Here is a 23,548-nt window from a genome sequence, read left to right as displayed (position 1 = left end):
TACATAACCATTCAGATAACTATTTTAGATATATTTAATGATTTTCACTTACATCCATTATATTACTTATGAGACTTTATGGTATGTAGCAAAAATACATACTTCGAAAAGAAATGTGTTCTCTCCGCAGTTGAAACTGTAAGGTCAATGACGTTCATCTCTAATTTTTAGGGTTATTTGTGGAGAGATTGGTAAGTGAGAAAAAGGGGAACATCCTGCCTCATTCCTCAAGTAGCCACGAAGATTTCTTACACATGCCTTTCAAATTGTCCTCAGAACTGGAGCTTGAGGAGGGCAAAGCCCACTTTCTGAAATTGGTTATAGTCAAAATAGGCACAAATACTGAAGACAAACTTGGTGGCTTTTATGGTAAAGGCACCTTCAGGGGACGGCTGATATTTTGAACTCTGTGATTTACTAAGAAAGTCTTTTGGGGATTTCTATATTAAGCAGGAATGAAGATTTTTTTGGTGGTGGTGGTTGTTTGCTTGCTTAATGAGCTATATCTGATGTTTGTGGACACTTTAAAAAGAAATACCAAGTCCTTTGATCAGAAATATAATCTGCCACAACAATCTTCTTTTACTGGGAAAAACCAAGTACAAGTGACATCATTTTGACTTTTCCTGGAATGCAGCCCACTAGAAAGGAGGCAAAGGTAAGGGTGTGTACGTCAACCAACACACTCCTTATGGTGTGGGTATGCACGTTCCCACACTATGAAAGCAGTGACATAATCTCCAGTCCCTGTGGATGGCACTTTGCACGTTGATCTTGTTTCCAGTCAGGGGTACAGGAGGCATTCTTCTTGATATAAGGAATTCATCACTTCTGTCTGGATTGTTCCCTATCAGACCCCTCAACCCTGAAGCCTGGACTTCTCTGCAAGTTACATGGTCCCTGAACTGACCAGTTGGGCTTGAACCTCTGGCAGGACAAAGGGGAGAGATGAAGTAGTTGAGGAATAACCACCTACTTCAGCTTTGGGGCCACCTAACCCCCTCCCCCAAATCCTTTCTTGACAATTAGATTTGTCCAAATAGCATTTGGATCATGTTTGGATCCCTAGGTTCCTAGGAGAGCAATGCAGGAAGGCCAGCTGTATTACATGCTTTCTCCAGTCCTGCCTTTATCCTGACCGGTGAATATCAAAACAGCTCAAAACCACGGCCCATGGGTTTGCCTCTATAACCCCTTCTATATATATTTTACCAATAGTCCTGTTATACAGGTTGAATTAGTTTATGTAGAACAACCCATGAACACTTCAGTGTGGAAAAATAGTATTATATAAAGCTTAATATTAAACATTATGAAAAAATACATATTTACAGAATAAACTACAAAATACAGCTATGTACAATAATATCTGTTACCTTTAAATTACATAAATTCTTTAAAATTCTTCAGATTAATAAATTATACATAGTATCAACAGAAATAGCTGGCACCTCTGTAGGGCATGAAGCATGTTTTTTGTTTTGTTTTGTTTTGTTTTGCTTTTAAAATCACACAGTGAATAGTTTTTATCCGAGAGAGATCTTCAGACTCATTCTCAATGCCTTGAATAGCCTGGGTCTGAAAGGAAGGACACTGTGGTTAGAGATGGAGCTGGGTGTGTCACAGCTGTTTGTTCCATTTATGAAGATTACAAATGGATAAGACTAGCAGAAATGACTAACATTCAATATGGTTGAGGGTGAGACCACTGCTGTGGGGTCCATGTTGTTCCATTCAGAACCACAGATTCCTAGAATTGGAAGGAGCTAGTAATTCTAGTTCTTCTCTGGTTATAGAGATGAGCCCATGGGCCCAGAGGGGCAGAATAACTCACTTAGAGTTATACAACTTGGTAATGCTAGTTAGTTCCAGAGCTAGGACCTGAATCCTAACTTTTAGATACCTGAAGCTAACCATACCATAGCTAGCTCTTTTGGGAGCACACAAGATGACTCAAAAAAAAAAAAAAAAAAAAAAAAGACTCTCACACAAGTCATAACAAGACAAAGATGCCTCCCAGATCCCCCAGAGCTTCCTCCATCCTGGAGCTTCTTAAAGAAAGTGACATGCAAAAACCTTAATTTACTATACAGATACATTAGGGGGTAATTATTTATAATACAAGAGAACTATCACTTGACAAAGACTCCTTTAAATGGAAGCTCTCTCGTATATGTGCTTCACAGATTATTAACTATGTAACATACTGACTCGGTGGGCATGTACAGAGGGTGCAGAGAAACTAAAGAAAATCGAGGATCAGTTAGAAATGGAGATTAGAAAAAAAAAAGGGAGATAAAATAACCAAAATAATGTTTCAAGAATTATCTGATTTTTAGATGGACATGGGTCCATGTGGCAAGTAACTGAGACCTAAACCAAGAGCCGTGTGGGTGTGCCTTCTTGAAGTGGACCTCCCAGCCCCAGTCAAGCCTTCAGATGACTGCAGCCCTGGCCAGCATCTTGACTACAGTATCATGAGTGACCCTGGCAGACACCACCCAGCTAAGCTCCTGCCAAATACCTGATCTACAGAAACTGTGAGATAATAAATGCTGAGCTAAACTGCTAAGTTAGGGTAATTTGTTGGGTGGTAATGGATAACTAACACAAGGGAACTTCAAATTTGCAGTTAGCCTTTGTAATAAATTACGTCTAAATGATGGTTTAGAGTGGGAAAAGGCATGAAAACCTTCACTTGTCAAGTAATTATTGTCTGATCAAAGTAGTGCCTTCGAAAGTTTATACATTCGTTTCACTGATTTTTTTGTTTAAAAAAATGGTACATGCTTGTTCTAGAAAATGTAGTACATAAGACAGAAGAAAAATCATGTATTATTTCATTGCTCTGAGAACTTTATTTTACTATTGTGGTTTATTTCTCTCTGGTCCTTCCCTCCACCCCCATGTGTTGTTTCTGTTTGTTTTACATTCTTTGTTGTTGTTGTTGTTAGAGAGAGAGATGGGGGAGGGGCAGAGAGAGAGAGAGCGAGCGAGCATTTTTTTTAAAGATTTATTTATTTATTTTAGAGAGAGAGAAAGAATACAGGCAGGAGGGGGAGAGGGAGAGGGAGAGAGAACCTCAAGCAGACTCTGCACTGAGCATAGAGCCCGAGGCAGGGCTAGATGTCCCCGCCCCGGGGATCAGGACTTGAACCAAAACCAAGAGTTGGTCACTTAACTGACTGAGCCACCCATGTGCCCCTGCTTTTTTTTTTTTTTAACTCAACATATTTCTAAGAATATCCTTGTTATAATATCATCATAAATATCATTTTTAACGACTGCATTGTATTAAATGAATGCACCATGGTACACTTAGCCCTCCACTGTTAAACATTTGGGTTTTTTTCACTTCAACTTTTAGCTATAAAAATTGTCATGAATAAAGTTTTTTCAGCACTTGGGTGACAAGACAAGAACATAATGAGGAATTCAATGCATATGGCCAAATTCTCAAAGGGATTTTACAATCTGAATCCCCAGTTGTGAATTCAAAGCATCTTCCCCAGCAAACAGCCTTGCTGCTTAGAAAAGACATGTGAAGCAGAACCTGAAGAGGGGGCACCCCCAGCCAGATAGGAAGAACCTCCACGTGCAGTCAGTACTTGGTGGTGGGGCTCCCTCCCCATTCTGCCTCTCCTCCGCATCGCCACTCTCTAAGGGCCTTTGGGTGGAAGAAGGAAGGGCTGGCGCATTTTGGAAGAACTTTAGGATATCAGTGGTTTCTAGATGCATCATATCTTGATACATGAACTTGTAAGTCAGTGGACTAAGCTCCTACCTCTGTGATACTCTGGATTCACATTTTCGTAGATCGGAAACAGGGGGTTTTCTTGTTCACTCCGTAGCTTCCTTGCTCTGAGGACATCTCTTACGCACTGATGTAGGTATACGTATTGACACTATGAAAAAGCAGAAAACATGTGAGAGGAAGGCAAATTCTTCCGCACAAGAAAGATGGGAGACTCTCACAAAGCATCAAGAGTGGTGGGATTCTATATAGTTAGCAAATCTCTTGATCATTTCATGAACAGTTTCTAGTACATAGAAGAGTGATTTCTGTTAGCACTAAGAGGAGAATAATGGTAATGAGGAGAAAGGTGGTGTTTATTTATTCTTTTTTATGTGCATGCATATTTATAGAGTATATTTCATGAGTGCCTAGAGTTATATGTGGCACATAGTCATTCCTCCACAAATATTTATTAAATAGATGACTGAATGCCAAACTCTGTACTATGCCTTTGACATAAATTATCTCATTTGATTATTTTGACAATCTCATAAAGTAGCTATAACCATCCATAGAAACGAAGACTCAGAGAAGTTAAGTAACTTCTTACATAGCCAAGAAATGGGACCCTAGCATTTGATGCTAGGGTGCATATTCATGTTCTTTTCACTATACCAGATTTCTTAGATGAATCCTAATTTCATTGCATATTGAATGAGAAAATCATTTTGCTGCATACTCTGCTGCTTTGTTCCCTTTCTTTTGGGGGCAGGGGTGGTGGTGAGAAAAAGAAGGTGTATACAATAGACCCAGCTGGACTGTCAGTTCTTTGAGGGCAAGGTCAGCATCTCTCTCTCTCTTGGTTCTCTCCGCATCTGAGACTGGCACAAGGAAGAATCTCGAAGAGGTTGTCTGAGGACAAAGGACTACAGAAGGTTATGCAGCGAGAACAGACTCACCCCTGTCAACTATGTGGGAACTAACTACTTTTGAGACAGAAACAAAGATAGAAGAGTCAATGTTTTGGTGACCATTAAGACACACAAAAACCTTCACTTGACAATAGAGGTTTAGACAAAAGCTTCCTTCCTTGCTACCAACAGAGCTGTCTAGTAAGGGAAAGAACGTCCCCGTGACCTCACCGCTTGGCCTCCCTTAGTGACATAGCAACTGCTCAGAGCCCAGGGAAAGAAGAGGCTGGAAGAAAACACAATAGCATGCAAGAGACACTGGGCTCTTCTTCTGCCTCCAGCTGGTCTAAACTGAATCACAAGGCTTCTTGGGAAAGATCTAGAAAAAATCTGAGGTCTCTTCTAGAGCTAACATCCTTTGACCACAAAAGGGTATGAGACTCTGTGTTGCTATCAGTTAGATGGGTATCAAAAATCATCCCTGGACCTTGTGTTCAAGGTGATCAATGTGTAACCTTAGAGTATCTTAAAGGTTTGAGATAGAAAGTGAGACTATAAGATCTTCCCTCACCAATGAACTTTAGAAGTAGTCCGGTGTTTATTTTCATGGGTTGACACTAGGAATTGCCCCTGATGGGAAGGTAGTCTGGTCATCTACCAAACGGACTTCATAATGTAGGCCCAGTATACTCATTAGATTAGGATATTTCTAAGAAATAAATCAATCATAAGTGAGGCCTGCTTCAATATTAACTATTCTATGCATTTCTGAGTGTAATGTGTGTTTTATGCCACCTTGATCTTGAAAATTTGAGGATACTGTCCTGAAAATGGTTGTTAGTATAGACAGTTTCTTTTTGCCATCTTGAAAACAATCTACCAAATTATAGACAGACATTTCCTGGTTCCTTCCATCCCAAGCATGATTCACATCTGCAATTGTACTGGGACATTAAATTACTCTGGGACCTTAAAGTTCAACTGGGAATGAATTCTATTACATCTACACTATGCCTCATTAATAAATTCATCAACAATGATGCACTATGGGCTTTGAAGCCAGTTAATATTCATTAATTCCAGCAGCCTTAAATATAAATCCTTCTTCTCCCAATAGACTGTCCTTTTGAAAATAATTACTATTAAAACTTTCAGACTGTTAATGTACTTCCCACTTTATTCTTAATGAAAAATAGAGTCTTATATATGAACCTTCGGTTATTAAAGATAATTTTTTGCTCTATCTATCTGACTTGTGAAGCCTCAATTCCATTCAATTTCACCAACTCTTGTAGTACTAGTATTTATAAAATTATACTTCGAGCTTTTTATGGTCCCTGAGTTTCCAGTTTAGCAGAGGAGCAGATATGTGAACAAATATCTACAAGGTGATAACTGTACGACAGAATTGTGTATAAAGCTTCACACATAAAAAGAAATCATCAGCTTCATTTTTGGGGGAGAGAAGTATCAAACTAGGGAGAAAGGTAAAAATTTGAGTCCAGAAGTGGGACACTCCAAGTGATGTAACTAACATGAACGTGCACATCTATTCTGGAAACTGTGAGCAGTCCAGTATAGCTAAAATATAAGATGCATGGGCCATGGGAAACCCCAAGGACAATCTTCCAAACGGGCACCAAGAAGCTTATTCCTACCACATCCCACTGTTTCCTCCTGCAGAAAGCAGAAGAGATGAACAGACTGTGACTGTCAACTCTTGTTCTTTAACATCTTACTGCTTCATCTGAGTGTCTCCCTGGGAGTCAGACTGCAAATTTCCCCTAAGGCAGGCTAAAAGGAGGGACACATTTCAAAAGCCCACGTCTGATGCCTCTTTGTTTAGAAATCCTTGTTCTTGGATATATTAAAATTTGTGAAGACCCTTTGTGTCCCAAATAAGGTGGAATAAAATTAAAGTTGACTATCCCTATAGACTCAGAAATGTAATACACAGGTTGGTCTGAATCTCTTTCCTTCTTTGCTTCCCTTGGTTCAGGGGTAGATCATACCCTTATGCCCTCACTCCCAGCACCAAACAAATCAGATCTGCACTGGGGCCAGGGCTTCCAAGACCAGAAGAAGCCCACTGTGGGCAAGGAGTTAAAACAGGACAGATGATATCTGAATATTATCTGGGATTTCATTTGATAGAGGGGGGAAAAAAAAAAGAAGAGACCAAACATCTCTTCTCATAATATTTATTTCATTATGATCAAAAGAATCAAAATTGATTTTGACCTCTGAAGGGAAACCTTCCTTAATTTTGGCAGACCCTAAAACAATGGACGGGGGGGGTGTTACGATATGAAACTGGAGAAGTAAGTTGGGGGCCTGGTTATGAAGAGACCTGTTTACAACAAGGATGACAGTTTGAACTTCATTTTAATGCAATGGAGAGCTTGCCATTTTTTTTATGCAAGGAGCTGACACAGTCAGCAAAAGCACTGTTGATGGCTGTGGTGACAGACTTGTTAGGATAGGGGCTGGGAGCAGGGGAGGTTACCACAGAAGGCCCCAGTGAGAACTGACAAACAGCTGAGTGAGGCCAATGGCGGTTGCGTGGGAGACTAGAAGGAAGAGAAAGACGGCGGGTACAACAGACAGGACTGTGGGAAGCCTGGGAAGAGAAGTCAGAATCCTAGTTAGGGCAAACAGATGGAGGGCAAGGTGATGGCAACCCCATTATTGAAACTGGAAGGAGCAAGAGGGGGAGGGAGGCTTTCTTTGTTATTGTTTGTTTAAAGACCGATAAGGAGTTCAGTTTTGAGTTTTTTTGAGTTTGAGACAACTGTAAGGCTTCCAGGTGCAACTGTTTGGTAGGCAGGTACTTAGGTCATTGCTGGAAAAGGAGAATGAGATTTGGGAAACAGGAGCACGTATGTGGTTCTTCAAGCCATGGGACATGAGAAAGAATGAAGGTCGAGGGAAGAAAGAGTAGCATCTTGAGCATAGAACCTTGGGGAACTCAAACATTAAAAGCGTAAGCTGAGGAACAACAGCAGAGAATCCTTCAGAGGTTAGGAGGAGAAGGGAGTGGTGGAAAGAAGGAGATATATCCAAGAAGGAGGAAGAGCTATGGCACATTAGGATACCCCTGCGCCGGAAACCTGCCAGTGGTATCTATAATAAGAGTGCCTGCTCTTTGCTTCAGGGCATCTCCGGAGTTCTGGGCAGATGTATGCAAATAACACATGACCCAAGATGCCCCTGACCATCACACACACACACAAACACACACACACACACAGACGCACACATTCCGCAAGACCACCTACAATGTGATAATCTCCCCTTCCCCAAATTACAAATTAAATATGGTTTGAGTTTGTAAATATGACAATACATAATGAAACACGAATCTTGACTTTTTAGCAACACAATTGTAGGCTATTTGTTCATTCATTTAACAGGTGAAAAAAAACTGCAAATGGAGAGAAGGAAAATAAATTCCCACCCTCTTGGAACTGGCAGTCTTGTGGAGAAAGATGCAGGATAACAATTATGATACCGTGATATAACTCTGCATCCCCATATGAAATGACAGAGCTAGACAGCTGTCTTCGGGTCAACAGCTGGGGTAGCTGTTTAAGGGAAAAGCTAACGAGAAATTTACAGTGGATGGTCATTGTCAATTTCATCAGCTAAAAGACACAGACAGGAAGTGCTCCCCTGTCGCGATGCATCAGGAAGTACTTAGAACCGTAAAGAAACTTGAGTTTAAGGGAACCTCTAGATCTAATGACCTACTGACAAAAATTGCAGGGAATAGAGGAAGATATTAATACCATGAAAAGCAGTCAAATCCAGGATGTGGGAAAATCTATGGAACAAATGAGTTGGTGTCTTTAACAAATAACTAGCTTGGAAAACAGGGGAGGGTGTCTAGAGATTTCAAAGAAATTTAAAAGAGACTTCGACCAAATGCAGTGTGTGGACTTTGTTTGGATTCTATGGAAATTAAGTGTAAAAAGTAATTTTGAAATAATTAGGGATATTTAAACACTGCCTGGATGTGAGAGGATATTAAGGGATTATGGTTAAAACTGTTAGGTGTGATAATGGTATTCTGATCACAATCTTTAAAGGGTCCTTATCTGTAAAATTTCTGCATACACAGCATTGAAGGATTAAATGGTTTGATAAGGAGGATTTGCTTTAAATTTTTCCAATAAGGTCATGAGGTAGGGGAATAGTGTATATGGGATTTAGATGAAAAAAAAAAAACACAGAATATTGATAGTTGTAGGAGCTGGTGTTTAGGTGTATGGAAATTCAGTATACCACTTTCCCTAGTTTTATGTATTAAAAAAATTCCATAGTAAAATATGAAAAGTATAGTGTAGTCATGGTTATAAGGAAAGTACTCCCAGCTTAGGACAATGGTGGTGACAGAGGGTCCCAGGTGTGGCCACTGCCTACAGGAAGCCATGATGCCAGTATTTTTCCAAACGTATTAGAGAATATGAGATCGGCAGGATATTAATATGTGCTGCACAAGAAAAGAATCCAGTGGTCAAGGTCATTTGGGGAATAGTGGGTTCAGCAAAGCTCACAGGGAGCCTTTGCTGCCAGATGTCCCTGTTTTGTGGAACACACCACCTCCCCAGTTTTCCTGCGTACTGCATCAGTAAGAGGATATGGGTTTTTCCATAGGGGTTTTCACCTTTTTGACCATGGGAATTTTTTTTTTTTTCCCAATGCATAGAGGACTTTGCAGAGTTACTTGGCAAACACAAGGGTAAGAGAACTTGAGTCTTGTAAGGCAACTATGTGGGGGAGCAACAGGCTTGGCCCGTGTGGGGCTAAGGGCTTAGGATTCTCTCAAACAGGTTCAAGCCCCAGCTTGGCCACTTCAGAGCTGTGCAAAGGTCTTTAGCCTCTGTACCTCAGTTCTGTAGCCCGGAAATGTAAAATGTTACCTCTCTTCTTTGGTTTTTACGAATTTAATGAAATAACATGTTTAAAAATGCCCTGCAAATGTCAAAGGACCAAGGAAGTGTTTATCCTTTGGGACCAGTGTGCACTTGCCTGGGATCTCCAGAGATGGGTGCGCAGGTAAGGGAGGTCTGGAGCACTGTAGTGTGCTCACACACTAGCCTGCCTTTTTTTTTTTTTTTAAGATGTTATTTATTTATTTGACAGAGAGAACGAGATAGCACAAGCAGGCAGGGCAGCAGAGGGAGAGGGAGAAACAGGCTCCCCACTGAGCAGGGAGCCCAACACGAGGCTCGATTCCAGGACCCCAGGATCATGACCTGAGCCTAAAGCAGTTGCTTAACCAACTGAGCCACCCAGGTGCCCCACACCAGCCTGTCTTAAAATGATCTTTAAGATGGACTGTCCTGGCCCTTCCCCCACGTACCACACATTGATTTAAAAATTATCCATCTTGTCTCCTACCCACCTAAAGAAGATGGGCAACCAGCTCAGTAGAGGGTAAAGGTACACCAGGTACCTCAAGGTCACTGAAATTTGTTTTAAAATAACAGGTCCTACAGAATGCCTATATTCAGTTCTCTTTCTCTTCCTAATGAGTCATAGTTCTTTACCCTTGTCAGATGAAAGCTTGGGACATTTTGGGGGAGAGAGACAGGGAGGGTGGCTGGTGTCCTTCAGGCTGTAACTCTTACCTCAGTCTGGACCATGTGAACCCTGTGAAGTCTTAGGTCGTTCACGGCTCCATAAATGTCCACAGAGTCTTTGGAGTCCAATTGCTGGAGGATTCGGTCCAACGCGATGAAGGTTCCAGTCCTACCCACACCGGCACTAGGAGAGAGAACAAAGGAAGACTGAAACTTTTCCATTAAACTGGCATTTCAGGATCGCATCCTGAGACTCCAGGATCATCTTTCTTTTCCCTCCCAAGTTACTGGAGAATATAGGAATCCTTCTTTCTCTCAATGAGCTCTCTCAAAGAAAAGCCCCAGGTTTCATCTCTTTCTCCTTCCTTCCTCCACCTCCACCACGTTACCAGGGATAAGTGCTGCTGTGCCTGCAGCGTGTGTCATTTCCATGCATGTTGTATACTTTTCCTGGTTACATGTAAAGTCATAAACAATATATTCATTTTATGGGGTTCAAAAATTGACTGAAATGGTCACATATTTTATATATCCTTTTGCTGACTTTATTTTTTTACTGAGTGTGGTGTTTGAGCTCTATCCCTGTTGTTACAGGCAGATCCACTTTCTTTTAGCTTCTCTAGAGTTCACATGCCGCTGCCAATCCATCCCTGGCTGATCTAGTCTCTACTGATGACAAGAAGATGATTCTTAAAAAAGATTTACTTGAGACAGAGAGAGAGGGAGCAGGAGGAGGGGCAGAGGGAGAGGGAGAGAGCAAATCTCAAGCAGCCTCCAAGCTGAGCATGGAGACGATGCAGGGTTGGCTCTCATGCCCCGAGAACATGACCCCAGCGGAAACCAAGGGTCGACGCTTAGCAAATCAAGCCACCCAGGTGCCCCAATAATGAGATCATTTTTAGTTACTCTCTTAGAAAGACTGTGTTGCACTGAGCCTCCTTGTGTACAAGTGTGGGGATTTCTCTAGGGTGGAGGTCTAGAAGCAGAACTGTTGGATCCTAGGGTGCGAACACCTTCAGCATCCGCAGGGATGACTGAATGGCTTCCAAAGGGGCCTGTATAGCCTGGGGATTTGTGATGCATTGACGTACAAGGTAGAGGAGAACAGTTCTCCAGGGGTATGGGCAGAAACACCGGCCACTCCTCAGAAAGCCCTCTCACGTGCCTCGCATTCCCATTAAAAGCATCAGGGTTCCAGTGACACATAAAAGCCAGGCTCCTAGGGTGCTGGGCTGATTGGGAGAAAACGAGGGCATCTGACATTTCTCTTACCGGAGCAACTCCGTGCCCTTTATTTCTTAGTGCCATTCAGCTAGGGCTATCAAAGTGTTGCTGCAAACATTAATTAGCTAAACACCAGGCTCCCCGGAGGGGAAGAGAGAGGGATTGCTTGTTAGGCTGATTTTGTGGACATGCAGTCTAAAGCAAAGAGAAGTCAAGAGAGAAGGGAAATTTAAGAGCAAAACTGGGGGCTACAGATGGCGAGTGCTACTGGACCAGAAAGGGAGGTCTAGAGCAGAGATCCGGAAGGATGCTTTGGGCTTATGTGGGCGGAAGAGAGAGCTTAGGCCACTCCGAGGAGTAAGAACGGCAAGAGGCGAGAACACGCAGGTTCTCCGAGAGCACGAGCGTGGTTTCTGGGAACTTGCATGGGGAGTCATGCACTTAGGGACTTTGCATTTTGTACAGTAGCAAAAAGAGCAAGGGGGAGAGAAAGAGGGCTGGAGAGTGAGGGTGAGAGAGGCGTGGAAGGTGAAAAAAGCAAAGAAGAAGAGAGAAGAGGGCCTAATAGTATCTCCAGGCAGGCTGGTTGGCGCAGACACACCCTCCAGCGCCCCGCTGTCACTGGCTCCTCGTCGTCCAGTACCTGCAGTGCACGACGGTGGGCCCGGCGCCGGGGCTCCTGCTGATGTAGTCCCTGACGGTTCTCACAAACTGGATCAGGGACTGGGTGGTCTCTGGGACCCCGTGGTCTGGCCACACCGTGTAGTGAAAGTGGCGGATGAGTCTGTGCGCGTCGAGCTGTTCCTCCTGTAAGAGCAGAGACGAGGATCAGGGGAAGGAGCCGAGGCCAACCTTCCGGTCGGACCACTGAGACCAGGCAGCAGTTCCTGGGAGCTGAAACTACGGGGCAGGAGGCAGCTAGGAGGGGGGGTCAGAGGTGTCCTGCTGCCCTCCAAGCTGGGGCGTTTAGCGACCTCAAAGAGACAAACGTACGCTGCATATCCTAAATTCCCGGATGGTCCACTCAGGTAGCACCGACTCCGAGAGCATCTGCAGGATGAGGTCCCCGTAGTAGAGGGAATCCTGGTCTGCTGGCCAGTAATGGTCACACTTCACCTACAGGAAGGCAGAAGGGAAAAGACGTGAGTCCGGACACATGACTCCCCTATGAACCTGGACGTTTCCTCCTGGAAACGTCTTCCCGACCTGGGATCTGGGGTCACCCGCTAAAGCATGGGCCCGCGGCTCCGCCGCAGTGTGCTCAGGGTCCGTGCCGCAGCCACCCAGCTGCTGCGCGGGAGAGCCGAGCCCCAACCTCTGGGTTCACCTCCCTCTCTGGGGCATGGAGTTCCAACGCCTGAGCTTTTTGTTGATTCCTCAGCATCTCAGTCCCACCTCTCCTAACCCGTATGTTCCAGTGGTTCTTTCTGAAGAAAGGTCTAGCTGGGCAGAGGAAGGCCAAGTCTTCCTGGCCCCTTTTGGTTTATATTTAATATCACTGTCCTAACCTGGACCAAGGGCCACATACCCCGGGATCTCTGAAATGTCAGAACATTTAGCTGGGCTCCAACTTACATGTAGGAAGCCAGGAGAGAGAATTATGAAACAGATACTGGGCATTTTATATGTCATCGCTTTTTTAATCCTCCAAATAACCAGACGAGGTATAGGTTTGTGAGTGCAGTATACAAGGTTTGCTTGATTTGTCCAGAGAACTATTTCACTTCAGGTCTGCAGACAGAGCCTAGAGTCAGCTTCTTTCCTACAAGTAGGGGCAGGACCAGTGCCTCTGGCAAGCCATACACCAAAGGATGGAACAGACAAGGGCCACTTAGTCTTCCCGAATCATGAGCACTTTTGATGATACCAGTCTGACTGAAACTTCAGACCCCGAATCAGAAGTGGGCATCCCCCATGTAAGCCTCTCATAACCGAGTGGCTTAATTCACGAGTGACATTCCCACATGACCCTCCTTGGCCTCTGTGGGGTTTAGCTTCAGATGGTGGCATAGGATTCCACCCTGGTGGCGGCACTAGGAAAGCTTCGGAAGGCAGGAAGACAGTTTACTCACTCGGCCCTTCTCCACACACTGGGTCACCATGACGATGTTGTGAACATTCTGTTCCCACGCCATCTTCCAGAAGTCATCCTTGGTGCCAGGAAGAGGTCCCTGAGTAGCAATGTACTCTCTTCTGAAGTTGTTGCCCTGTGATGAATTTACAATATGGAGAGCCAGAAACAATGGGCCTCGTCAGAACTATAAACAGAGGGTCATCTCCGCAGATTAGATGATATATAGGTCTTTGCCAGATCTGTGACTGGAGAAAAAGATACTAACCCAAGTGTCAAGGCTTGGGAGCAGGAAGGACAAAGGCCAGAACACTGCACTATTGTTAAGAACCAACTTCCCACTTATTAGGCTGGGTCTATTCTAAATGGCAATAGAGGACTCGGCAATAATCTAGAGAATGTTTCACTCTTGCTGGGTGTGTGTGTGTGTGTGTGTGTGTGTGTGTGTGTGTGCAGACTCTGAGGGACTGAATTCCTCAGGCTCTTCCCCTATTCAACGCAGAACAGTTTTCGTCATTTTGGATAATGGACATTAGAGTGCTGGTAAAAGAGACGTGGTGCAAGGGAAACTTCAGGGAAGGGAAACCACGGGTTATCGAGCATCTACCCATAACATGCCGTGGGTCAGACTTTCACAGGTCTTACTTAATCTGAACCACAACTCTAAGAGTAGGCTATTTTCGCCCCCTTATTCTGCACCCCGGCAAGACAGAATGACTCGCAGCTCTGAGCTGAAGTTCCTTATCTCCTTGCCTCTCCTCAGGGCCCCTGCATTGTGTCACCTCTGCCACCCCCACGCCCGCCCACCCAAACCTTGCATCTCATCTGGCCAGGCCATCCGTCTTTATCCTCCACATCTTAGCACATTGCCTGCTCTGCTGAGCCTTCCTTTATTCTCCACCCTGCTGGACGCTGGGGGTCTCCTCCCAGAAACTCCCCTAGCAGCCCTACCCTCTTGCTTCTTGGAGGGAGGTCCTCAGACCAGCAGCACTGCAATGACCTGGGAGCTTCTGAGAAAGGCAGAATCCCGGTCCTCCCCAGCCCCGCTGAATCAGAATCTGCATTTGAACAAGATCCCACGTGGTGCAGATGTTTATTAGTGCTGGAGAAGACATCTCTCCAGCCTGTTTCCCGTGGTGTCACCTCGTCCTTTCCTGATGCCCCGCCCCTGCTGAGGCATCTCTGACTGTCTAGTTATTACTTAACTAGATACCATTTACTGAGTGAATGAATGACTGACTATTTGAGGTAAATATCATCCCCATTTTTTGGATAAGAAAATAGAGGCCCCAGGAGGTGACAAAACTTGCCCAAGGTCACAGTGTCCGCAAGGGAAAGGGAGGGCATTCAAAGCTGGAGCTCTCTGGCCTTAAAGCCTTCTCCACTGTAGCATGCTGTAGGAAGCTGGCAGGATCTAGCCCAGAATCTGAGCCTGCCTTTGAGTTGTGTCTTTGGTTTTCAAAATTCCAAATAACATCGAATCAGTTCGGCTCGCTAGGCAGCGTGAGCAATGGAGCTTCCTTAGGGAGCTCCCTTAGGGAGCTCTAATCTTAGCTCTGGGCTGCAGAGAGAAAAAAACCACCTTTCACTGTACCGCCTGGGCTCAATCCTGTCTCACTACAGCCATTGTGAAAATGGGCCCTGGCAGGGATGGAATTGCACATCCTGGGTTTTATGGCAATCAGACATGGTTTTCTAAAATCAGTATGCTTCCAGACCTGAAACAGTGGGAGCACGTGGGAGGAAAGGTGTCTTTTAGGCTTGCCACCCGTCAAAGCTTTACCCCAGGCTGTGGGTTAATGGTTCACTTACAGGGATGTAGCTGGCGTTGATGTAGTCTGAGCATGGGTCATCATCGACATTGGACAGCTTCACTCGAGAGGCATCATCTGGAAGGAAGTTGATTGAGAGACATTTGTCACTGGGTCCTGGGAGGATTTTCCTATTGTTGATGGAATGCTTGGTATTTGACGTGCATTAGCGCTGACCCCCAAAACGCCCCACGGGGAGGTAGTCTCCTCTCCATTTTGCAGATGAGGTTTGGATAGGATAACTGGCTTGCCCGGGTCACACTGGGTGAACAAAGAAGCCAAATGCTCTTTGAGGCCCCCTCCGTGCTTTCCTTCATAGTGCTATACCATTTGCCCAATGGAGCAACCAGCTCCCTCTTGTAGTCTGAACGAAAAATCCAGAACAACTTTCTTCCGTTGCTTCGCCCGATCAGGTCAGGAGAGTAAAAATATACAATAATCCCTAACTGGGGACTTTATAAAGAAACGCACATTGGCCTTGGCTATTAAGCCTGTGACAGCCCCTCAGCCTCTGAGGAGAAGTTAGACCACATGATGAACTGTCAACAGCATGAGAGGCGTCTCCTAACCAGAATTCAAGCTCGTTGTGACCCCACGGGAGGGAAGAGCGATAACGTTCCTTTTAAAAGGCATTCAGAGCCTCAGCTCTTCCATGTCCAGCTATATCACATTCCTGTAGCCCCATTTTATTTCTGGGAAAGAGAAGACATGGCTGGAGGAAGACGGTATTACAAATTTCCACACAAAACTCACAGGGCAATATATTGTTGTATCGATTTTTCCCTCTGTTCTCCGGCAAGAGTGCAATGTCACATGGTTGGTTTCGACCCACGTCTTTCAAGTCCTATTAGGTCCAAGAGAAGTTTGCAAATGGAGAATATGAAATCAAATAAGGCAATCATACAGTCCTTGAGATACCTAACAATCTAAGAATATGTCACAGTAGCGACTGTTTATGGAATGCTTCATACTGGACGTGCATTCGCTCTGATTCCCCCAGCAGCCTCAGAGGAGGTATCCTCCCCTCCATTTTACAGATGAGGCTCAGACCAGATAACTCCCTTTCCCCAGGTCACACAGGTAGCAAAGTTGGGAGTCAAACCCAAAGCATAGACACTTGTCACCAAACCACCTCGTCTCCCAGTCAAGCCAAATGTCAGGTTAAATAACTGACAGAATTAGGTTTACATTCAAGGTTTGTTCATTCTTTCTTAACGTCTTATCCAAGCAGTACTTTCCTGGCTTTGCTATTCTGGAGAGCAGACTGGCCTCTGAGACCAGGTGGCATATCCCGCAGGGAACGGATTCAGACATAAAAGAGCGCTCAGCTGAGGTCCTACACGTCATCTGAACTCCTCAGCCCGATCAGCCTGTGCCTCCACAGGAGAGGTTGGGAGGGAAGTTCTGCTAGAGACTAGAACAGCTAAGGCATCCCTGAGTCTGAGTCGTACCTCGTACTCCTTGGACAGAAGGTAGTTGGAATCAGCCTGCAGCTTCATGAAGTGCCCTTCAAACTGATTTACTTTTATTGGGCTATAGTTAAAAATATAATAGAAAAAAAATTACTGATGAAAAGGGACACTGTCATACCCAGTCCAAGTTGTATTTCAAAAGCAGATAATACAGTAATGAGTTCTCGCTCTTACCAAGATGTTTTCCGGTTACTGTGAAGGACGCCAAAAGAAGAAAGATCTCGTTAGCAAATCTCACATAAGACAATCAGCTCATCTTTCAATACATTTATGTGAAGGAAAATGTGGTGCTCACCCTTTCTGGCCCAGGTTCAAGTGGACAGATAATGGTCGATCCCGGCGAATGCTCAGGCGGGCAGAGGGCCTTTCTCGACCATGGCTGCGACATAAGGGAGAGGATTTATATTCTGATTACGAAACCTGACTTAAACAAATTTTTCCATTTATGGTGAGGCTGTGCATGTCTGTGCAAATATGGATTTTTCAGTATTCATGTAGATTTACACTCAGCCAACGTCTCTTTGAGGGGAGGAAGAACATAAAGAAGAAATAGATCTTTCCCACTCAGAAACGGATCTCTGCAATAGCTGGAGATTTGTCTTCTGGTTTTTGGCTACAGGTCATAATCACTTCCCACACTCTCAATAAAACTTTCCTTAAAAAAACCCCCAGTAAACCTTAGATGCAAGACATGACTGCGAGAGGGAGGACAATGTGCCAAATAAATTCCCTAAGAGGAGGGGGCGTGGCTTTGGGGCCACATGCTATTTGGTTCTTTTCGGTCCCTTCTTAAATTAGCATGGCAAACATGACCATGAGATGGTGATGTCAACCATACTTCTCAGCATTTTCCAGAAAAGCACTTGGGTGCACAATTCACAGACATCTCCGTCTTCTCGAGCAAAAGGAGTTATTTCACTTTCAAATGAAGCTACAGATGGCCCCCCTCAGTCATTTGGTGAGGGCAAAATTCATCAATGGGGAATGTAGCGAGGCTGAAAAAAGCCAGTCATGGTTGGAGGGTCTGACTTGTTTCTCTTGAGAAACAAAGGTGATTTAACCTGGAGAAATGAAATTGCCTTCCCTTCTTAATTTTCAGGCAAGGGCATTTTCAATTGTGCCTTCAAAGTTGGGAGCCCAATCGGTAAAGGAATCTTTGTACTTACCTGGCTTTCTGTCTGCAGATGAATAAGGCAACCACGGCCACCAGCATGCCAATTAAGAACAGACCAGCACTCACACCTTCAATAACTCCAAACAAAGGCTCTACAAGAATCCAGAAGGAAATAGCAAACCCAGGCAGGAAAATCAGTGCTAAAGAACCAGGAAGAGAACTGCTGAAACCTTATCTCCCTAGGAACATTATTACAGAAAAATCTGAACAACGCCCACGCTGAGGTCTTTACTATCTGCTGGTAGGGGTACACAGCCAGGAAGAGGGGACGCTGTAACCGCAGGTCCATCCTTACACTTTGGAAGTTAATGGCGTTCTGCCTATAAAAGGATTTTATGCTCACTGGGGCTTGTAGGTAAGGTTTAGGGTGCTTGAGACAAAGGCCAGCAGATCTTGCCACCAAAATCAAAATGGTATTTCATTTGAATGAAACACGGATAATAGCATCAGGGACTTGGGCAAGTCCAGTGAGTGACGGAGAGCTATTTTAAGGAAGTTTCATTTTATTATCTAGTATGACACTACCTCTTGGAGTTTGTAAATAAGTAAGAGTAGCTTATTTTTAAAACAGCTTTATTGAAATATAATTCGAGTACCATTCAATTCACCCATTTAAATTGTATAATTTGCTGATTTTTGATACAGAGTTTAACAAACACAACCACATTCAATTTTGTAATATTGTCACCACCCCTCAAAAGAAACCCAGTACCTCTTAGCTGTCCTTCTCCATTCTTTCCCAGCCCCTGGCAACCATGAATCTACTTTGTCTTCAAAGATTTGCCCATTCTGGACCTTTTGTATAAATTGAATCAGAAATACGTGGTCTTTTGTCTCTGGCTTCTTTTACTCAGCGTAATGTTTACAAAGTTCATCCATGTTGTAGCATGTCTCAGTATTTCAATTCTTTTTTATAGGCGAATAATAAATAGCTCCTTGTACGGAATAGATCACATACTATTTGTCCATTCATCCACTGATGGACATTTGGATTATCTCCATTTGGGGTTATTATGAACAATGTGGCTAAGAACGTCTGTGTGGAAGTTTCTGTGTGGGCACATGTTTTCATTTCTCTTAGGTATAAAATTAGGAGTGGAGTTGCTGATTTAGATAGATGTTAACTCTAGGTTTAACATTTTGAGGAACTGCAGAAATGTTTTCCCAGGCAACTAAACCATTTTACTTTCTCAAAAGCAATGTAGGAGGGTTCCAATGTCTCCATATCCTCGCTAACACTGGTCATTGTCCTTCGATCACAGCTATTCAAGGGGGTGTGAAGTGGTGTTGTACTGGGTTCCATCCTCATTTCCCCTAATGACTAATGATGTTCAGCATCTTGTCATGTGCTTATTGGCCGTGTGTGTATCTTCTCCAGTGAAACGTCTACTCACATCCTTTGCATTATTGAGCTGTAAAGTAATAGTTCTTTACGTATGGGGGACACACAACCCTTATCAGATATTAATTTGCAAATAGTTCCCCCATGGTCTCCTTTGAAGCACAAATTTTGATCAAGTCCCATTTATCTGGCTTTTCTCCCCTTCTGTTGCATGTGCTATTGCTGTCATATCGAGAAAATCATTTCCTAATCCAAGGTCATAGAGTTTCCCTCCTACGTTTTCTTTTAAAAGTTGTATTATTTAGTTCTTACATTTAGGTCTATGGAATAGCCCATTGTTGAACTTGCACTTTAAGCCCTTGGATTTGTTTATTCAGTGTTGCTTTTCAAGCCTCATTAAATCACCACGATCATTTTTCTTTTAACGTGGTTAATATTCTTTTTTGGGCATATGTTTACTACCTGCCTTTGCTGAACTGCAGGCAATTTTTATTGTTTTCAAAATAGGAAAGAATTGTGTTTACAATGCCCCTGCTTAACATTAAATTATAAGCCAACACATCTAAATCCTCTTAACTGTGTTCTGATCCCTTTTTGGTTTGAAAAGTGGGAGATTATCCCTATATTTGGCATAAATAGATGGGAGTGTTTGTGAGGCTGAGTCATCTTTTGTCATGCAGCATGAGAGACTGTTTTAGCTATGAAGAAGAACTTCCTGAGACCAAGCATTGTAGAACCCCTGGCTCTTGGGAAAGGCTGGGACCAATGCCGGTCAAGGAACAATGTGCTGACACATGACGCTATTCTCAGCGTGAGGGGAGTATTCTGAGGCAATGCGGTACGGAGGTTAAGAGTTCCAGCAGAAAATGCCAGAATTCAGCTCTACTATCCTGGGCAAGTTACTTAAACCTCTTGGTGTCCCAGGTCTTCACCTTTCAAATGGGGGATGGTGATAGTCTCTACCTCAGAAGGTTAGAGTGAAGATCGGATAAAGTATTTCATGTCTTCACTGGATAAACTATTTCATGTAGTAAATATTAGCTACTGCTATTCCTCAGGTTAGAGAAGTTTCTTTTGTAAATTTATGTAAAGGCTTTTAAGTTAACATTTTTTTTATGGTGTAAAAGCAACGTGTAATAATCAAAAAGAAAAAAGTATCACCTATAATCCCACTACTTGGAGACAGTCATTGTTAATCCCTTTTTCGAGTAGGCTCTACACCCAGCGTGGGTTGAGCTCAGGACCCTGAGATCAAGAGTCCTACGCTCCATCAGCTGAGCCGGCCAGGACCCCCTCACTGTGAATACTTCGGTGTTTTTCCTTCTAGTCTTTTTTTTCCATGCATCTCTATGTTTGTGGATTCATACATTCCCACCTATGACTGAAAGCCTTTTGTATTTACATTTTGGCCTGTGTAAGCTCCCAATTTGAATGTTTTTCACCCATTATTTTTAAAAACTTCATTTTTAATTTAAAAAAAAATCTGATACTTCTATCTTCTTCTCAAGATTAATGGCCACTTAGCCCATTCTCCTTTAGAAGTAGGAGCAATTTCTTGACTCCACGTCATCCGTGATCCCATAAAGATTAAATTCCAAGTGAAAAATGCATGTTCCCCTTACCATCAGCCACATCACCAGATCTCTCTACTGGAGGCCCTTATAAGTGACATGGCAGTTGGAGACTAGGCAGGTAAATGGGGAGGCTAGCCTTACCTGACTCAGTGGTGATAGGCAAAGAGAAAAATGTGTCAGAATAGAGCGGCTTCGTGAATTCCTTTAGGTCCTCATCAAACAGCTGTGTAAAAGCCCGAATGCTGATTCTGAAAGGAAAACCAATTTATTTAAGTGCAAGTGGCCAACCACAGTAAAGCTGACCAGAAAATGGGTTCCAGGAGCCATAGGGTGGGCACCTGGTCCAAATGTGTGCTAGGCAGGACAAGAATTACGGAATCAGATCTACCCAGGTTCATTCATACATTTATTCATTTGTTCATCCAATGTTTACTGAGCGCCTACTATGTGCTGGTCACTGTTCTAGGATCAGAGGATACTGCAAGGGACACAGCAAAGTCCCTACCATCCCAAAGGCTACATTCTCTGGTATTAGAAGTCAGGTAACATTTACACAACTTTAATATGCCAGATGGTAGTATGTAGTAGGAAAAAGAAAAGAGCAGAGTAAGAGAAATGGATAGCAATGGGCATGGGCGTGGGGAACTGCCCCATTCAACGTGGTCAGGGGTGGGTTCCTGAAAGGAGGAAAGTGAGGGAGGCAGCCATGTCCGCGTTCCAGCAGAGGGAACCACAGTGGGCAAGTATTGACAGGAAGGACTAGATGGGGCCCATCCTGAAGAGGAGAAGGGAGGAATTCAGGATGGGCATAAAATTGAGCTCAGGCCACTTGAGAGAATAATGGCATCACTGATGGAGATCGGGAGCTAACCAGGGGCAAAGGAAGAGCTCTGCTTGGCCTGTGCTGGGTTTAGAGTGACAGTGAGACGTTGATTTAGGACTCTCCAGCGGACATTTGGAGCTCTTCCAGTCACCTGGACAGGAGAGCTGCTGAGGGGGCCATCCACATGTCCGTGTGGGATGGTGCCTGGAGATTAGCTGGCCTGAAATTCGAAAGGCCAGCAAGATGCAGCTGCGAAAAGATAAACGTGTAACCTCAGCCTGGATGAAAAGTCCATTTTCCCTGTCTGAGAACCTTGATCTCATATTTGCTGGGTGAGTCAGGCCAGTCTGGGGTCCTGCCCTCGGTTTCTGGGGACATATCTTAGGAAGAGTTTGAGATCATTTGAGGTGATTTTAAACAGGATGACGATAGAAAAGACTTAGTGGAACATGAGGTCTGACTTCAGATTTAAGCAATTTCCATGCAAAAGAGGAAACAGACCGCATTATTTTTCTTCTTGAAGGTAGAGTGAAGCCCAGTAGGCTGAAAGGTCACAGAGAGGTGTAGTTTAGGAACATAAAGTCATTTTGTAACATCTAGAGTATAAGCTGCGGCATTAGGTAGTGAGTTCCCAGTCACTGGGGGTATTTAAGTGGAGGCTGAGGGAGAAGCGGCTCTCATAGAAGCTGTAGGAAAACATTCCTGCACTAAGTGAAAGACTGCCTCAGAGAAGGAAAAAAAAAAGACTGGCTCAGGCCAGCTCTTGAGTTCTTTCTCTTTTCAAACATAGGTTTGCTGAGACTATCAGGCTTGATTTATATGGGGAAACTTCCCCAGTGTTAATTTAAATCCTATGAAAGTGAACCGAGGTCACTTTTTCTTTAAAAAAAAAAAATCTAGACTTGTTTAACCCAGAAGTTTCTGGGCATGACCCGTAAGAATGCCAAAATTGTATCAGGCTGGGGCGAACCCCTCCTTCCAACTCACACCCACGTCCAACTGCCTCTTATAAAATGAGCAGGACGATATTGATCAGCCACATCTATAATTTCCATCTCTAAAAGCTACTTTCCAGTCAGATGTTGTACTTCCAGGAATACCACCAGGCTGTTGGTGGAAGTATCGTGAGCTGTCCCTGAAGGGTAAGAAGCAGTCAGCTTATGTTCAGTGGGAAGGTGAGGAGTTGGTGTGGGCTGCTAATGCATTGTACTTTTGGAAATTCAAACGAGTCTCTCTGCTGGAAAGCATTTCTTATATTGGTGTAATGATTTGTAAGTGTGGAAGGACTTTCACGAACATGGTCCCACTTGAGCATCTCCAACATCTCCCCTGTAACAAGGGAGCTTAGGATATAACTTCAGAGACTTGGAACCTGAAGCTTGGAGAGATTCCGTGTCTTGCTCAAGATCAGAGAAAAAGCTGGTTCAAGAAAACCAAACTCTGTATTTTCTGAATCCTCATCCAGATTTCTTTCTCTTATTTCCTCTCAGCTTAGTTTTAGATTAACAGCTCTGACTTCTGTGGGAGGGATGGGAAAAAAGGCCCACGCTAGGAAGCTGAGGGTCTGAGGTCCAGCTAGCACTCTGTTCCTGAGTAGATGTATGGCCCCTAAAGTTTTTTATGCCTCTGTTTCCTCATTTGTAAATTAAAAGCCTTGGATGTAACAACCTTGACATGTTCTGCTCTGAAATTCTAGGTGCAAAACCCAAAACACCAAGTGGATCCAGATGAATAATCACCTTTAGGAACCCAGAAAGGAGATAATGACCAAGTACAGAAGATAATGACTTAGTATCTCCAGAAAAGAGATAATGATCTAGCAGAG

The 23,548-nt window shown here is 43.8% G+C and overlaps 1 protein-coding gene across 2 annotated transcripts in view; it reads right to left on the bottom strand.

Annotated features, from left to right (window-relative positions):
• Positions 1-1,505: 1,505 nt before the first annotated feature.
• The window catches only part of PTPRB (protein tyrosine phosphatase receptor type B), a 109,709-nt gene continuing 87,666 nt past the window's right edge, over positions 1,506-23,548 (bottom strand). For both annotated transcript variants that reach the window (XM_032854802.1, XM_032854803.1), the window contains 13 exons: positions 21,042-21,148; positions 17,977-18,076; positions 17,106-17,189; positions 16,985-17,002; positions 16,790-16,871; positions 16,092-16,182; positions 15,340-15,416; positions 13,529-13,663; positions 12,450-12,572; positions 12,100-12,263; positions 10,281-10,416; positions 3,785-3,905; positions 1,506-1,578 (listed from right to left, as the gene is read on the bottom strand). In XM_032854802.1, the coding sequence (XP_032710693.1) occupies positions 1,556-1,578; positions 3,785-3,905; positions 10,281-10,416; positions 12,100-12,263; positions 12,450-12,572; positions 13,529-13,663; positions 15,340-15,416; positions 16,092-16,182; positions 16,790-16,871; positions 16,985-17,002; positions 17,106-17,189; positions 17,977-18,076; positions 21,042-21,148 (1,261 nt within the window). In that variant the 3' untranslated portion in view covers positions 1,506-1,555. The remainder of the gene's footprint in view (positions 1,579-3,784; positions 3,906-10,280; positions 10,417-12,099; positions 12,264-12,449; positions 12,573-13,528; positions 13,664-15,339; positions 15,417-16,091; positions 16,183-16,789; positions 16,872-16,984; positions 17,003-17,105; positions 17,190-17,976; positions 18,077-21,041; positions 21,149-23,548) is intronic.

The sequence above is a fragment of the Lontra canadensis genome, unplaced genomic scaffold (assembly GCF_010015895.1).
Source record: "Lontra canadensis isolate GAN:19392208 unplaced genomic scaffold, GSC_riverotter_1.0 scaffold9, whole genome shotgun sequence".
NCBI lineage: Eukaryota > Metazoa > Chordata > Mammalia > Carnivora > Mustelidae > Lontra > Lontra canadensis.
This window is presented reverse-complemented; position numbering and strand designations above follow the sequence as displayed.